General features: G+C 34.1%; 1 protein-coding gene across 1 annotated transcript; it reads left to right on the top strand.

Annotated features, from left to right (window-relative positions):
- The first annotated feature begins 3,749 nt into the window (after window positions 1-3,749).
- LOC148197843 (uncharacterized) lies at window positions 3,750-5,984 on the top strand. The gene is made up of 5 exons (XM_088115647.1): window positions 3,750-3,841; window positions 3,963-4,161; window positions 4,555-4,653; window positions 4,751-4,948; window positions 5,889-5,984. Exons 1-5 carry the CDS (start codon window positions 3,750-3,752, stop codon window positions 5,982-5,984), a joined length of 684 nt encoding a protein of 227 aa, XP_087971773.1.
- Window positions 5,985-18,377: the final 12,393 nt, after the last annotated feature.

Raw genomic sequence — 18,377 nt, 5'->3', positions numbered from 1 at the left:
GATAGCTAGTGTGCTTACCAATGGACTCCTTCACCACATGCTGGCTCCTTATATAGACATGCTTAGGCAGTGAGAACCACCCAAATTCAAAATGAAAAATTTCTTTTTAACAACTTTTCTTTTATGTATCAATAAAATAATAACACATAATCTTAATCTATTATAAAAAGAAAAAAATTATTAATATATCATAGTCATATTAAAATGGCCTCACCTTTTTAATTGTAAAATTATAATAGTATTGATTGATGTTTTTTTAAGAAATTATTAAAAAAAGTAAAACCTAATTGTATTTTCATAGCCTCACGGTTTTTCCAATAGAAGTAACACCTTTTAATAATTTGAAAAAAAAAGAAGTAATTCATATAATTATATAACACACAAATGTTATTATAGTTAAATGAATAAAACATAATAAACATTAAAAAAATATTTAATAAAGATTACTGTGTGAGGTTATAAAAAATTTCACAAGATGATTTTAGTAAGTTTTTCTAAAAATAAATAGTAGTGAATATTTTAATTTTTTAAAGATGTTTATATCTTATATAAATTATAATCTGTTTTTTCTTTTGTTCCAAAGTGTCACGAATCGTGATTTAAAATCGAAATATTCTAAAATCCTTATAACGTGAAAAACATTATTTCTAAAAACTTTATAACCATTTCAAAAACTCGAATTACATAGTTCTAAAATTAATTAGAGTAAACAACGAAATACAATAAACTCAATTACATTGATTCAAAAGTTTATAGCACAAACACTTTAAAATACGCTCAAGTCTTTTCATCCACTAGTAAAAAATCTGTTTTACAACGAGCCATATAAATTTCGATTTTATCAAAATCGAAGCATATAAAAATGCGGTGGCATAATTGTAATAATAGCAAATGTTTATGCTTTGGTTCTAGGACACCCGATGCAGAAAGGATCTTTTACCTCGGTTATAAAAGAAACCGAAGCATAATTACACTAGTAAAAAAAGAGGTTTTTAACTCGCACATTACACTTCGGTTTTTTTGAAACCGAAGTGTATCAAAACGCGGTGGCAATTTTGTAATTTTTGCGAAACTATATGCCTCGGTTCAATTAGAACCGATGCCTAAAGGGTATATTGCCTCGGTTCTCTGACCAACCGAGACAAAAAAACTCTGCTTTCCTTCTGCAAATTAGCTTTTTCACCTGCCAACTTTTTCAAAATAGGCTTACTGCCTCGGTTCTCTAACCAACCGGGCAAAAAACTCTGCTTTCCTTCTGCAAATTAGCTTTTTCACCTGCCAACTTTTTCAAAATAGGCTTACTGCCTCGGTTCTATGCAAAACCGAGACAGTATGTCCTGCCAAAAGCTGACATCCTCTGGATCTGAACGTTTCAAATCAATTTTGTTAGTCTTTACTGCCTCGGTTCCATTTGAACCGATGTCATAAGACCTTTATGCCTCGGTTTAACCGCGAACCGATGCCTATAGTTTTTTTTTTGCCATTTATAATTTTTTTTTGAATTTTTTATGATAGGTTTAGGCATCGGTTGTCTTTAGAACCGAGGCAGTAAAGTCTTATTACCTCGGTTGTCTACTTAACCGAGGTAATAGCTTCTTCGATTTTTAAATTTCAGACCTTTCATTCTCCCCTTTCATTCTCCCTTTCCACAACCTTCTCACCACCACCATCCTCAACTCCCACCAAACAAACTTAACCTCAGACTCACCATCCTCAACTCGCTCTGCCACCGCTGCCTCCACCATCAGTCGTCGTCGTTGCCTCCACCATCGGTCGTCGTCGTTGCCTCCACCATTGGTCGTCATTGTTGCCTCCACCGTTGGTCGTTGCCGCTGCCTCCACCATTGGTCGTCGCCACTGCCTCCACCACTGATCTTCGCCATTGTCTTTACTTCTCTCACGCGAACTACGTTGTTCGTTGTCGCCTTTGGTTGTACGTCGTCGGCACTGGCTGTTCGTCACCGTCTTTGGCCGTTCATCATCGCCTTCAGCCGTTTGTCGTCGCCTTTGGCCGTTCGTTGCCGCCTTTGGCTGTTTCGTCGCCGCCTCCGTTGTCCCAAATAAAAAAAAGAAAATATTTTGAAAAGCAAAAGTCCCCATTTTCTGAAAAAAAAATAAAAAAGGCATCTACCGCCTCGTTTCGAAACCAACCGAGGCAAAAAACTCACACATATTGCCTCGGTTCAGAACCGAGGCAAAAAGGTTACCCCTTTTTGCCTCGCCTGTATATACCTCGGTTCGGGAACTGCGGTCATAAACCCAAAACAACCGAAGCAATAGCCCTTTGTTGCACTAGTGTTACCACCTATTTTCTACAAGTCAGACCTTTCGTCTGACATACCTTTTCTGGAAATGTCTATTGCCTCGGTTGAGAGAGAGACGAGACATAAAGACGTGCCAAATCTACTTTTCTGAACAGTTTAAAAAATCACTATTACCTCGGGTCCTTGGGAGCTGGTGTCAAAAGATTCACAGGCTTCGATTATAATGTTAACCGAGGCATAAACGTTTGAATTAATTACGATTTACTTTTTTTTATTTTTCTCTGAGTACCTTAGGCATCGGGGCGCTGATAATCGTGGTAGTTTCACTTGGTTAACTTAAGAAATTTTAACCTACGTTGTTCATTCTCTTCTTCGCAGCCTCACGTTCTTCTTCTTTCTTGCGTTCTCCTTCTTCTTCCTTATGCAAGAGTCGTTCTTCATCTTCCTTGAGGCCATTGGTGCTTCGTCTTCCTCGCGGGCTATTGTTGCCGCTTCTCGCCTCTGCCTCGTCGCTGCTGCCAACATCTTCGTCGTCGTGCAATCGCCTCCGCCTCACTCGTAGCACCTCTGCCTCTGTCGTCGCGCCTCTGTTGTGGTTGTGGCAGCCACGGTAAATTGTTTGTGCTGATGGGAGTGAAGCAACTTCTCGATAACAACTCCTAGGGTTCTAATCCACGATTACCTTTTCAAGCTGGTTCTCATCGGCAATTCCGACGTGGGGAAGTCCAACCTTTTCTCGTGCTTCACGCGGAACGAGTTCAATTTGGAGTCCAAGTCTACCATAGGAGTTGAGTTCGCCACCAAGAGTTTGAATATCGATTCCAAGGTCATCAAGGCTCAGATTTGGGACACCGCTGGCCAGGAAAGGTCTCTTTTCTTTTCCATTCAATTACTCTTTCTACAAACTTTGATCTGTCATTTTTCGTAGGGACTACTTTCTTTGCTGCTGTTGTTATTTCTTATTACTGTTTTCGATTATTCGGATTTTGATGGCGGATACCGCTTTGATTCACTGTTTTGGTTGCTTGATTTAGTCGATTAATTTCGATGACGTTGTGGTGAAGGATTAAAGTTTTGTTGCTCTGGTGCTGTGTTTGTGGATTTGTGCAATTTGATTTTGTTTATGGAATTGGAATTAAGGATATTTTTTGTCAGTATGACCATAATGCATGCTTGAATATTTGACATACTGCTAAATCAATAATCACGACTACTGAAGATTGATATGAACTACAAAATATGAAGTTTTCTACTTGTTTGTTTTCCTGACTGCGTTCTTCAAGCTATAAAGCTTGTAAGATATCTAGGTTTTGCTCCCCCGTAGAAAACATTTCTGTTTTGCATGAGATGAACTTCTGTTAATCTGATTTACATAAGATGTAGGCTAAGTATTTCTTTTCATGCCTCACTTGTCAGGTTGGTCTTTCATCTCTCAATTTAGGAATATGTCCAAAATTGAGTACACTCAACATTGAAGCACCTTATATGGTTTCACTTGAGTTGAAAGGATGTGGTGTACTATATGAAGCATTCATTAATTGTCCACTCTTAACATCTCTCGATGCTTCCTTTTGCAGGTCATCTATACATTATTTTCCTATTTATCCTTTCTAAAACATTTGTTAATGGTTTTCTCTGAACATCTCTAGACTCTTTCTTCTGCAATGCTGATTGACTTTTTACTGTTTGGACTTCCAGCCAACTAACTGATGACTGCTTGTCTACTACAACTGTCTCATGCCCACTGATTGAGTCATTGATACTGATGTCATGCCCATCAATTGGTTCAGACGGTCTTCGATCTTTATTTTATCTTCCAAATTTGATTGTTCTTGACTTATCATACACTTTCTTGGTGAACTTGCAACCTGTTTTTGATTCTTGTTTACAGCTAAAGGTTAGAGTTACCATAGCATGGTTTCTTATTCTTGTACATTCTTTTAATCACGAGTATTGCTAAGGAGATGGGTTTAGAACAATCATACCATTTTTTTATAATCAGTAATGTGTACTGTTATCATGGTATCTTATTCCCATAATTCCAATCTATCCTTTCCCTTTTGTTTCATTATTGATAATTTGGCATTTTATATTAGTGTTATTGTTTTTATTATCTTCATTTGCTGATAGTGCTACTTTTTTTTCTCCTGTTTCATGAAGGTGTTAAAACTGCAAGCATGCAAATATCTCACTGAAACATCACTTGAACCACTTTACAAAGGAGGCGTCTTAAAATATTGTATGAATTTTCTAATCCCAAGTTCACTTTTTCTTTCATTATGTTATACAGATGAAGGTTTCTTTAAAGGGTGATTTTTATAAGCCGACATTTGGTGGCTTTGTGGACTTGGATTTGACAAAGGATAAGAAAATTTCTCTTAGGAGTTTGGTATGTGCAAATATGTAACAATTACTCTATTTGGTTTTTTGCATGTAACATTTATTACAACTGATTAATGTTTTTGATTGTGTTTACTAAATGACAGATTAATCACTTAATAGTGGAAAGTTTTGGAGCAGGAGGAAAGACAATCATATTGTCTCGAGTTTATCCACAACTTGCAGTGTTAAAGCAAGCTCGTCTTTTTGTGTTCAACAATAGCACTAAACCAATCACCATGGAAAAGCTAAAAGGATGGGACATGAAATCTGCTCAAATAAAATTATTAGCTAGAAATCAATTAGTATGCAGAAGATAATTTATACCTTATCATATACATTGTAAACAAAAACAAAAGGTTTAATTGCTTCCTTTGTCCCCAGTTTGGTTGAATTGTGTCAAATTCATCCTCATTTTTAAAAAAGTTTCATTGTCGTCCTCACGTGGTGTAAAAGTGTCAATTGAATCCAAACATATAAAAAATTTGTGTCAATGTAGTCATCTCCGTTAAATACACACTAACGGTGTTAAGTGGTTGATTATTTGGCACTAGAGAATTAAAATGTGGCAAATGAGTCACAGTAGTGGTAATGACGTGTCAATGACGTGGCAGTCCTTAGGAAGGAAGAACTCGACGATTGAGATTTCAGATTAACCTTAATTAAATTCAATTTAGAAATTTCAATTCTAGAAGTCCAAATCTTTCCTCAATCCTCGTTTCTGTTCTTGAATAACCCAACTTAGGGTTTGTTTTCTTCTTCTCCTCCCTGTCGCGGCTTCATAAGAAGATGGAGGCACCCATTTTCTTTTTTTTTTGTCGCTTTGTTCGTTCCGCGGCGAGGGAGGCGCGAACCTCCTTTTCCTCTTCCCAATTTCTGGTTCGTGCTTCGCAGGGAGGGAAGACTCCCTTTCGCTTCTCTGTGGCCAGTTCGTTCCTGCAGGGAGGGAGGCGATTTTGAATGGCTCAGGCGCGTCTTTCATTTTATCGCGGCGTGGTGGATGTTGAAGCCGCGACGCCTTTGCAGCAGCGGCGCCTCCGCGCTAGGTTCGTGTTCCGGCGTATTCGCAGTGAAGGGAAGTCGCGTCTGACTCGAAGTTTGGGGTTCCTTATTGTCGCGACTTGGAAATTTGGGGGTTTCTGATTTTGCGATTTGAGTGGGTTTCTTGTTTTCCTCTCTGTAGATTGGTGTTCTTCATCTTGTAATTTCGGAATATTTTTTTCCTTTCTTGGCACTTTTGGGCAGGTTGAGTCGCGCGGAAGAAGACCCTGTCGCATTTTGTTCTTGATTATTGTTAAGAAGCTGCGGGCAATAGTTGATGGTGTCGTAGGGAGGCGTTAGAATCTGGATGACTCATTACCACTACTGTGACTCATTTGCCACGTTTTAATTCTCTAGTGCCAAATAATCAGCCACTTAACACCGTTAGTGTGTATTTAACGGAGATGACTACATTGACACAAATTTTTTCTATGTTTGGATTCAATTGACACTTTTACACCACGTGAGGACGACAATGAAACTTTTTTAAAAATGAGGATGAATTTGACACAATTCAACCAAACTGGGGACAAAGGAAGCAATTAAACCAAAACAAAAAGTAGAAACATAATCTTCTTCACATTTTTTTTTATCAGAGAAGTACTAAGAGGATCATGTTTAGAAAAATGTGATCAGAAGATACTGGGCTTTTATGTTATTTTACTTTAGTAGATTAAGAGTTCCAAATTGTGTTACCCCATGCTTATTAAATTTGTGCTATAATTCTCATATGCTTTTGGCCCATTGTATTAATTTGTATTGTGAGCGGTGGAAAATTGGAACTTTGACACGATCTTTGCTTTATTATTTTCTTTTATTTTCTTTTTAGTATGGATTGTATTAATTTGTACTGTGAGGGTGGAAAATTGGAACTCTGACATGATCTTTGCTTTATTATTTTAATTCTAGATTCAGGGCATGGACAAAGTTACCTTTATGCATGAGATACTGCCTCGGTTCTTAAACCGAGGCGTAAAGTCCTTCCAAAAAAAATAAAAAAACAAAAAATCCACTGCATCGGTTTCCTTTGAACCGAGGTAAAATCCTAAAACTTTTTGCCTCGGTTGGAAACTGAGGCATAAAAGTGTAGACTTTTTGCCTCGCCTTTATATGCCTCGATTCAGGAACTGCTGCCGATGGACGAAAATAACCGCTGTCGTTGTCCGTGACTGCACTAGTGATCCTCTCACGTCTTTGTCATACATCTTGAACATTTGCAACAGTTTTTGCTCTCGTATAACTAAAGATCATATGATCATCACAAAATCACAAACACACAAAACACAAACAAGTATGAGATAAGCTACTGTTAAAACAACCAATAACCACATAATATATGAATGACAAATAAACACCCATAATAACAAAATATCCATCCACATTGTATCCTTAATAACATCATCATCATCAACACCATGATCGTCGTCAACGTCATCATCAACAATATTGTGATCATTATCATCATTGTCATTCTCATCAACATGAACCTCAACATCATCGTCATGAATATCACCATGAAGGACATTGGTCTATTGTTTATACCCCACCTCACACACCTGTTACACCAAACAGGGTGGTTCGAGTCATCTTGCCCTCATGGCTAAAGGACTTGTTTCCCTGTTCCTCAAGGACTTATAAGAAAAGATGTTGGTGCATCATACACCAAACATTATACTCCACAAACAAGCCAAAGTCTAGGTGAAACATCATCACCCTCTTCTTGCATTGCACAACACCCGAACCTCACTCTCTTCCCGCATCGCACAACCGAAAAGATCCTCTTTCTCGCATCTCATGATCGAAAGCACACATATAATTAAGGATTTACTAGGTACAACAAGTAGACATGTCCATCACCTCAACATGCATGTCCATCAACCACATAACTTGATACATCACCATCACCCTAGCATGCTTCACTATCAACCAAGAGTTATCGAGAACTCAAACAAGACAACCAGCTCCCTTTCCTCTCGAAACATAGTAGCTTGCAATCCATTATCCTGACCTCCTTACCCTATAAGGAATATTTTATCGTTTTAAAAGTTTTAATTTTAATACAAAAATTAATCATTATTATTATATTTATGTCTCTTAATATTCTTATAGAGTTGAATATATTCTACAAAGACTTCAGTTCGAGTACTTGCAGCTCTAACTTTACACTCTTTAATCGAGATCTTCTTGTGCTTGTCCTCCTTAAGTTGAATTGTGAAGTATATCTATAGAAGACACTTCAACGCTCAAGTCAATCAAGTGTGACAAATGATAATAAATGTAATAATGAATTATATAATTAATTTACCCCGTATAATGTGTTATTTATACTATGATTTATAGGCTTTTACCTGAATGATTATGATCCACGTGGTCTAATTACCTTGTTTATCTTTGGCTAATACATGTTAACCCTTAAATGTCATCATAGTCAACGACAATGGATTGTATGATTTCGTCCTAGCCAAATATACTTAGGATAAGTACATCTCAACTCGGGTAGCTGAGAAGTACTCAAACTTGTAGTAGACAGTCCTCCAGGTTTTACATGTCATATGTCCAAGTCTCTTGTGATACTATTGTATCGTTGGACTTGGTTTAGCCGGCATGTTCAAAGAAAATTTGTATTTTTTGGTCTTCTGGTCCAATGGGCATAGTAGTCCCCAAGCTTCGAGAAGCACATAAGCCATAAAGATGTTTAAATGAAAAGGTGGTAGGTCCAACAAGGTGATATGTGAGAGGTTGTTGGTTTGAAGGAAACAATGCGATGTTTAGTAGATGGATAGTCAAGACCCTTGACTATTAGATCTAAAAAGATCTAACAGTTGAAATGAAAGGTGAGAAGACAAAGAGTGACAATAGCTTTTCTATAAATAAAGAGTAGGTTGATCTCATTTGAGCATCTTGTCTTTTAAAAATTATCCTTGTTGCCTATGTCTTTAGCAAGGGTTATTAGTGTATGAGTGTCGACTAATATCATGAATAATGTGTAGTGGTTCCAACATGAGTTCTGGTAATGGGTCTAGCATTGATAGTTCAAGGGTGTTGTCTTCTTCGAGTGCATTGTTATCAAGGGTCTAAGAAGTGATCATAGAGAGTTGAGAGGATCTTAGGGACGAAGTAGTCAAGTCCAAGTTATTGTTAAAAGGGGTTATGAGTAGGTAGATCTCAAAGTGAGACAAGTATAGAAGGAATAATATATTTTTGGAGGGTGTGTGCCATAGAACATGTGTGGCATGGCCGAAAAGGTTATGAGAAGGAGTTTTTCTATATGTACATGGCTTTTTCACCCAACTTCATGTTCATCTTCCATTCAATGAGTTCATTATGGGTGTTCTTTGTCTGTTAAATGTCGTACCAACTCAACTTCATTCGAATGTCTCAGGCAGGTAGTTCAGAATCCAAGGTTTCTAAGTTTGGTGGGTTGGAAAATGTCACACTTAATATGCAAAATGTGTTCAAATAGGCTTAAGTGAGAAGGAGATGAAGTTGGTAGAAGAAAGCGAGTCAGGCACTCTTATGCGTGTTTTCCTGAAGTTTCACAGTTACACACTTATGTACATACATAGATTAACAAGCCTCTTAAAGAAAAAGAATGTTGATGAAGGTAAAGCCAAAGATACTATGAATGTGCTAACAAGCTTGAAGAAACAATATGATGCCAACTAAGAAGCCTGGAATATGGAAAAAATAAAATATTTTATTATCAATTGTTGGAGATCTTCCTTGAAAATCAACTTGAAAATACTTTAAACAATGTAAATATTCTATTTGTAACCATACAAAGGAGAGGAACACCCTCATAAGAATTATAATCCACTAAAAGAAATTAAAAAAGATCTACACATTTTTACATTCAATTTATGTATCACTCTTCAAAGTTTGTCACTCTAAATCAAATTCTCCTTTAATTCTTGTAAAGAACTCTCAATCAACTCATTAAAAATTTTACAAAGTAGAAAATGTAAAGAATTTAAGTTTAACTCAAAAGCAAAGAAAAACGAAAAACTTCTAGAAAAGGCTAAAACATTTAAACAAAAGTTAAAAAATACAAAAATCAATTAATAAGTAAAAAAATAAATAAAATTAAGGTTTAATGTTTCGAAAGGTTTTTTTTTTTTGCCAAAATCTCAAATAGGTGTCTTTCTTGTTCATTAATTTTGAAAAATTGAAACAAATAGAAATTTGTCGTTAAATTGGACAAACATCGTTTAAGTGATGTGTACGTGACATGTTGATTTTTTTTTAATAATGTGGCATAGTTTATGTGGTAATAACATAATGTGATTTGGAATTTTATAATTTTTAATTAAAAAAATTGAATTAAAAAATTGGGGAACTTATCCCTTTCTTCAAATTGACATTTGCAAAAAGAAATTAGGAAAAAGCTTGACAATGCCTTCGAATCAGGGTTCGTTCGTGGAAAAGAAAAAAATTAGCTTTTTTGTTGAATTGTGAAATTAGGGTTCTTGGACGAAATACACCAGTTTCAAATTAGGCGGTGTTGCCTCCTCCCACACGATGGTGTTATCTCCTAGAGTAGATAAATCTTGAAACTTTATCTGAAAACAAATCTTATAATTGGAGACACCTACATATAATTCTAGGAACCTAATTTTCATGGTCCAGGAACTTTGTTGTGCAGCTGGGTTTGCATATCCCTATTTCCTTGCCTTTGCTTCTGTCTCTTGACATGGCCTCTCTCAGACAATGGTCCTTCTATCAAAACTTTTACACAAAAAAGTTATACTACAAAGAGATAGGCAAGCGTTCATAATCTCCCTCACGGCCGCCGAGTCGCCTTGCCACACCGCCAGGTGGAGCTCCGTGTCGTTGAAACCAGAAATGGTCTTGGATGACGAAAGGGACTTGTCAGAGTTAGAAACCATAAGAGCATTCCCAGAAGATGAGAGGACCAAAGTGGCTTTCCTCGGAGTGTTGGGTTCATGATTAACATTATCTTCAACCTTCGTTCTATCCAGGAATAATAAACGGTGATGAAAATGAATCGAATGAGCTATATCATTCAAAAAAGAAAGAAACATATAACAGAGACACTGAATAGATACAAAAATTGTTCCCGATACGAAGGAACCCTAATTTGAAGAATTTTTTCTAATTTTTCTTTTCAAATCTTAATTCGAACACAGCCACTGAGTGTAATTAAAATTTCCTCATTTTTTTAATTAAAAAATATGAATTTACATGTCACAGTCACCTTATTAACCTATAAATTAGATCACATTATAAAAAAAATACAATCAACATGTCACGTAATGACCTCTTAAACGACGTTTGTCCAATTTAACGGCAGGCTTCTATTTGTTTCAACTTTTCAAAATTAAGGACACAATTGAGAAAATCAATAAGAAGGATACCTATTTAAAATTCTGACCGAAAAAAAAGACTTCCCAAAACATTAAACCTAAAATTAAAAATATGACGAAAAGAAAAACATTTTAAAAGATAACACTATAGGAAATTCATGGATTACTAGCGGATTATTACCGACGGCCCTTAGGCCTTCGGTAAATTTTGTTTACCGAAGGATTTTTCGGCAGTCTCTAAAGTAGTACACAATTGGAGGATTTTGGCCTTCGGTACTCGACATGGGACATTATCGAAGGAACTTGACCTTCGGTAAGTGGTTGGTGTATAAGAAAGTGAGATTCCCCCCTCATTTCGCGAAAGCTCTTCTTCCCCCAATATTCAAATTCTCCCAACTCCTTCTTCCCCTAACTCCTTCTCCCAACTCCCTCTTCCGCTTATGCACACTGTTCCCTCCACCATCATTGCGCTCCAGCCTCGTCGTTCAATCAAGGAAGTTGTCTTCATCATTCAGCCGGCCATTCCAAGAACGTTCTTAGACTCATCTTCTCGAATGGTCTTGGGCGTTGGCTACCGGTGTTCGCTTCCGTTAGCTGCCGAAGTTCGCCTCTCACATTTTCATTTCGCACTGAAACACATATTCCCTCCCTTCTCTGATTTCCCCAATCTGAGAACCTTCGCAATGATCTTGTCCAAGGGTCGTAGGCGCGGGGTGCTGGAGTTCGCCTCCCTCCATTGTGCTTCAACCGCGATGTGAGCTTGTGAACCGCCATTGCAGTTCAATCGTGCCTTCGCAAACCTCTATTGGCTTTAACTTCACTTTCGGTTTGAGGACTCTTGTTGTCGACATTTCACTCGTGAGGTAACATCCCTTCGTTCCCCGCCTGAAACCTCACAGATATGATATACATGTGTTGGAAATGTGGTGTGGTGTATGATTATGTATTATTCTTATTATTGGATTGATAATTTGTAAATGTATAATGAGAAACATGAGTCTAGAATTATTGAATATGTCTAGAATTATTAATAGAAAATTGTGAAACCAAGCAAGTAAACTAAAACGTTTTTTAACTCATAATTATTTCTCACAATTAAGAGTGAAAGAAAATTAAGAATTAAAAAAAAACAGTTATTAAGAAGACACTCAACTCAAAGTAAAGTAAAAATATTACTCAAAATAAAAGAAAACTTGATAAACAAGTATTATACATAAATTAATCAGCCACACACGAACATTGGAACGAGTAACAGGTGATGTACTCAATTTTTTTCAATTTTCAGTTCCTCACTAGTGAATCAATTCCAAAGATCAAAGGATTGATAACCGTGGACCCCACTTTTCGATCAGATCATGTTTCTCTCTTAATTCACGTGAAAAATCCATCATTATATATGTGAAGTCAATTCTCCATGTGGTGTTAGATTCTATGCAAAGATATGTAAAGAGTGTATCTATTATCAATTATACAATTACCAATTATCACCTACTGGGCCCACTTTGTAAAGTTTCTCCACGAAATTATTCTAATCTTGTGCTTATGTTGCAGCCACGGATTCAATTAAGAAAAAAGAAACCAAAGACGATGCTATATGAGAAGACACGTCTCCAAGGCATCGCCCACTGAAGGAAAGATACCCTAAAGGACGATGCTTCTTGATCAGCTTAATTTGCTAGCTGTTGTAGGGGCATCTCGGCACCACGGGCTGGTCATTTTTTTTTTATTTTTTTTAAATTTTCTTAATTTCTTTTTTAAAGTTGTTGTATCATATAAATATTTCGTAAGCTTTAATTGATTAATTAATATTTTTAATTAAATAAATTAAAATAGTTATTATATTTATATATCAAATTATTTTATTATACTAATAATTGGAAATTAATTTATAAATGTTAATGATTTAAATTATAATAATATTGAATATTTATTCTTTTATAAAAATATAATATGAAAAACTTAATCTTTTTAATTATTTTTATTTATACCACTTAGAGCTCTAACTAGTATAAAAAGTCTTATTTTTTTATACCTATTATTGTAACAATTAGTATAAAAAGTCACTTTCTATACCAACATGTAGACCTGCATAAAATTCAGTCCCAAAAAATATAACAATCTCATATTACAATGAAGATATATATACAAAGAACAAAATAATCAATATATTTCTTGCTATATACACATCAAAAAATAATGAAATACCTGGAAAACATTAGAAGAGAGATTGAATAGTGTTGAAGAAAAACTTTTCGCCAAAATGATAGTTTAACAACCTTGTTAAAGATTGAATGGTTTATATAAGTTGTTAAACACTCAAGTTAGAGAGTTTTGTTCAAACTGCAAGTTTCGAAATAAATGTTTTTCAATCGTCTAGTTAAATTTGAAGAAGTGTTTTAAAAATGATAGCTCTTAATAAGAATATTGTTTTGTGACAAGAGCTATAATAAACAGTTGAGAAAATAAGCAATTGTAGAGTTTGTGGGAAAAACATATTGCAGGACAAAAGTAATAAACACATAGTTATTTTACACTGGTTCACTCCACCAAGCTGTGTCTAGTTCTCCGTAAGACCTCTTAGAGGGTTCCACTATAATCTTCAACAAGATTACAACTGAGTATCTGCACCACTCCTGGTATCACCTAGTCAATCCTAGTAGCACTCGTTACTCTGACTGGAAATGAGTATCACATGTTAAGACAAAATTGTCTAAACGCTCTCATGTTTTGAAATTTAACCAAATAACATTAAATGAAATAAGAATCTGAAAATACATTAGGATGAAACACAAGACTTGGGCTCAAGGATCTCCAACATAGAAAAACCTTAGGAAAACCTTTAGGAATGAAGAAATCATAAAAACATATCTAAATCAAAGCACCCAAATGCAAAGCTAAACGACGGTTAAGTCAAAAGCGTCTAAGAGAGTTTAAGTCAAACGCGTAAGCTTACTATACCCGAAAGCTTATTCAGTTGATCGTTGTGCATTCATTAAATGCATAATCGATTACCTTGATGAGATAATCGATTATCACGTGAGAATAAGCTGACAATGAATTTTTGGAATTGTCCTTAAGTAAGGTCTTTATAAATCTATTTTAGACTCTCATTGTAACACACACAACTACACTGGTTAAACGGAGTGAAGTATGATCTAGGGTTTATGTAACCGTTGTGCTTCTGCTTTGAGAACTTGGTGTTGGCATAGAACGAGATATTTCACTATGAGTGTCATCGAGTGTTGTTGTTGTTGAGTGAAGCTGTCATCCTTTGAGAAGATTCAAAGGAAGTCTTCATCCTTCGTGAAGCATTCGGAGGAGGTGTTCATCCCTTGTGTTTTTCAGGGGAAGTGAGTATCATCTCTTGGGGTAAGAAGAAAGGTGTTTCTAAACCCTTAAATTTGTCTTTCTGAGTGGTTTTAATAGTTTATTGGTTTTGTGATAGTGGATAGTTAATCTCTGTTTGGGATTAGCATTTGAACATAGGATCCGTGGGATCTGAACTAGTATAAAACTACTTGTGCAAATATTTCCTTCCCTACATTTTTTATTGTTGTTGATATTATTTGCTGAGTAAATATTATAAAGAGAGAAGAAAAATTATTTTAAAGTACAAGAAATCAATTTGCCCCGTCATCATGATTTTTGTCCAAACACACTAATCATTCTACTATACCGCTTTGACAATCGGTATCAATTATTCAAAAAATTTTGAAAATGTCTAGACAATATCAAACATTTGCATATGGTGCTTCAATTGACAAACCCCCTCTTTATGTTGGAAAAAATTATGCTTTTTAGAAAATAAGAATGCAAATAATTTTAGAGTCGGTCGATATTGGTATTTGGGATGCCATTGAAAATTGTCCTTTTGTTCTTACTATTATTGTTAATAACGTCTAGGAACCTAAGCCATATGTCCAATGGACTGTTGATGAGAAAATAAAAAGGGGTCAAATTTTCCTTGTTTTTGATTATGTTTATGTGAAGATTTAATTTCTTGAATTGAATCTTAAATTTCCAGAACAAGCATAAAATTAGGATTCATTGGGTCTTTTTTATGTTTCATGCATTTAGCACTTAGGTTTAGTTGCTTTTCTCTGGTTCTTTTCTCATTCATGATGTTGAACACAATATTTTTTTTACTAATATCATCTGAATCACACCAAGTGTCTACCGACCTAACAATTCCCAATTTGACTGCTTCATGTCGCCTGGCTTATGCCCTCTTGAGGGTAGATACAACTTCTTCTGATACAGGTAGTCCTCTATTTGCTTCTTCCAGAACCTGAAATCACTATCATCAAACTTCTCAATCTTCACATTTCCTTCTTCAAATGTCATTGCTCCAATGGCATTGCTCTCGTTGCTATTGAAGAAAGCTCCCATTATTTCTCGAAACTGAGATTCCCAAACACAATTGAACCAAATCTTTTATGATGTGGAAGATTAGATAACGATGCAACCATAGAGCATACTAAGAATTGACTTTGACCAAATATTTTCTGATGTGGAAGATCGGACAAAGCTGCAACCATAAACCATATTAAAAAATTGGTTATTGATACCAATGGTTAGGAACAAGACAATAAAAGAGAAAAAAATAAACGATATAAAAATTTAATATGATTTGACATATAATGTGTATACCTACATTCACATTACACACTAGAAAGTATTTTTATTTTAGTGTGTTTATATGTCAGATTGCTTATATAGCAATATCATCTCACAATATTAAGCAAATGTAAAACTAAATCAAACTATATAAGTATTATTTATGGTTATGATCTTTTAAGTTTGTCTAATCAAAGTTCTGAAATGATATTTAATTTCTTTTCCCTTAACCATAATTTTTTTTTCTCTCAATTAGTCTTCCTAATAAAGTTTCTAATGAGGCAATATTTAATGAATAAGAATATACTCTGTTTTTGCCTTCACATGATTTTTTTCTCAAAATATCATTATTTTATAAATGTTTCATTTCTTAGATTTGAATTGATCATTTCTGGTAGGGATATGACTTAATTTATTTCTTCTAATAAGGATATGTCAGAAGATTCAAAGCAAACATAACGATGGTATCAACTCTCAAACGATTATGTCGATCAATTGTGGGAAATAGGTTTCAATTACACAAAGAAAAGGTTATTTCTGTTTGATTCTCTTAGGACTATGTCTAATTGGCAAACCTTGTAACTTCTGTTACTCTCCCAATATACTTAAGTGCAACTAAATATAACAATATTAATAAATATTTTTTGAAATTTTAAAAAATCAAATAATTTGACAGTTTTTAACTTTCAAAATATGATATATTTTGTGATGGTTTTAACTATCAAAATATAATAAAATATTATTCAATTCGATTTTTAACCGTTATTATTTTTTTTTTCTGATAACAATACCAACAGTTAAAATATTTTTTTCACAAATCATTTTACACATATGTAATTATGATGATTATTTTAACTATCAAAATTTTTAGGGTTAAATATGTTTTTAGTCCCTAAACTATTGACCGTTTCTGGTTTTCGTCCCTCTTCCAAAGTAAGGTACAATTTAGTCCTCAATCTTTAAAAAACGTTCGTTTTAGTCGAAAAAACGAACGTTTTGAGGACTAAAACGAGGACTAAAAACAAAATTTTGAGGACTAAAACAAACGTTTTTCTAAAGAATGAGAACCAAATTGTACCTTACTTTGGAAGAGGGACGAAAACCAGAAACGGCCAATAGTTTAGGGACTAAAAACATATTTAACCCAAATTTTTATTTGTGACAGCTTTTAACCATGAAAATTTATAATTTTAACTTCTACAAATATCAATATTTTTTGTAATGATACTTAATTTTTTTTATTAGAAGATAACGTTGTATGCTCGTGGATACATTGTACAATAGTTATATTAATTACATTTTAAATCTTATAGCTCATAAATATAATTACACAAACAATAAACAATACTTTATCATTAAGCGTTTTTTTATAAAAAAAAATAATGTAGATAAATTTCATAAAAACACTTTTATTATAAAGAGAAAAATCAATTTTATTATTTTGAAATGTACTTGGCTTAAAAATTTAAATAATCTAATTTTTATGTATTTATATTAACTATATAAAATCATTGTAAGAATTTTATGGAAACACCACGTCTGATAAAAGCTCTTCATAAATAAACGCTTAATTATATATCATCCAAACGCTAAACTATCTTATCTAAAAGGAACTTTACAATAAAACTTGTAAATAATTTACATAAACTCTTCCAAAGAGACTCACACACTCCAAATCTTAGGTCTGCAGTGCTGTTAGATAATTTTACTTCTCTTCTAAGCTGTATAAGTCACTTCATTAATGATCATATTTTAATTAAGGGTTGTTCTCTTCTAAGAGGCATAAGTCACTTCATTAAACATGGCATCTCTTTATTTACAACCGAAACACTTTTTTATTAAATCTCAAAGGAAGTGAACTCTCTTGTCCCTTTATTTAAATAAAACAAAACTTTTAGTTGTCCCACCATTTAAATAAAACAAGACATTAATCACGTTTTCACTATGTTTTTATAAAGGTTAAAGTGTATTCTATTAAGGGTCTTAAATTAAAACTCATTTTATAACATTATCTGTCAACATCTTATTTATAACATAAAATTTAAGATTCTAAATTCTGAAAAAAAATTAACTTTTAAAAAATAAAATTAAACAGAAGTTGTTGAAATAAATCTTATAAAAAAATTTTATCAGAAAAAAAGTTGCAAGTTCTTGTAAAATTTCTTGAAAGTAAAATAAGATATTATAATATAAAACTTACATGAAATAAAATCGGAATGATTCTTGTATTAGAAATAACAAAAACTTATCGTTATGATTGACATCATTCTTTTACATTATAAATTCTTTTACATTAGAAATAACCTAGAAAATCTCTCGTTATGACGTGGCAATTTATATACAACTTAAATATCAATATAAAATTAAGTTTAAAAATTGAACTGATACAAAAGTTCTAAGAATATATATAATGTGACATAGTAAAATTAATTTAAATAGAATCAGAGCTTTTGCATTATAAATGCTCTAAGAATACATGATGGTTCCATGATTAGCCAATCAGGTATCGTGTAACCCTTCCGAATGATGGTGGAACCTTATCAAGGATCGTTGTTCAAACGACGGTGCATAAGTCGAAAACAAGATTAAGAAACTCATTAAGCCAAAAAAAGAGAGGAGGGTTTAGGTTCAAGGGATCTTCAAAAGATAAACTATATTTTTCCATACGACATGCCATAAAGTAAAAGAATATAACCAAGCTAACTATACAAGAAACAATGTTGTAATTGTACGCATAATCAATTATAAAATG

Source organism: Vigna umbellata, chromosome 5 (assembly GCF_029865625.1).
Source record: "Vigna umbellata cultivar VRB3 chromosome 5, Vumbellata_1.0, whole genome shotgun sequence".
Lineage (NCBI taxonomy): Eukaryota > Viridiplantae > Streptophyta > Magnoliopsida > Fabales > Fabaceae > Vigna > Vigna umbellata.
This window is presented reverse-complemented; position numbering and strand designations above follow the sequence as displayed.

Excerpts from the sequence above, each read along its gene's own strand:
- LOC148197843 (XM_088115647.1), top strand. The coding sequence starts at position 3,750 with ATGGTTTCACTTGAGTTGAAAGGATGTGGTGTACTATATGAAGCATTC. Across the intron at positions 3,842-3,962 it reads CTCGATGCTTCCTTTTGCAG|CCAACTAACTGATGACTGCT; the intron begins GTCATCTATACA and ends TTGGACTTCCAG. Across the intron at positions 4,162-4,554 it reads ATTCTTGTTTACAGCTAAAG|ATGAAGGTTTCTTTAAAGGG; the intron begins GTTAGAGTTACC and ends TATGTTATACAG.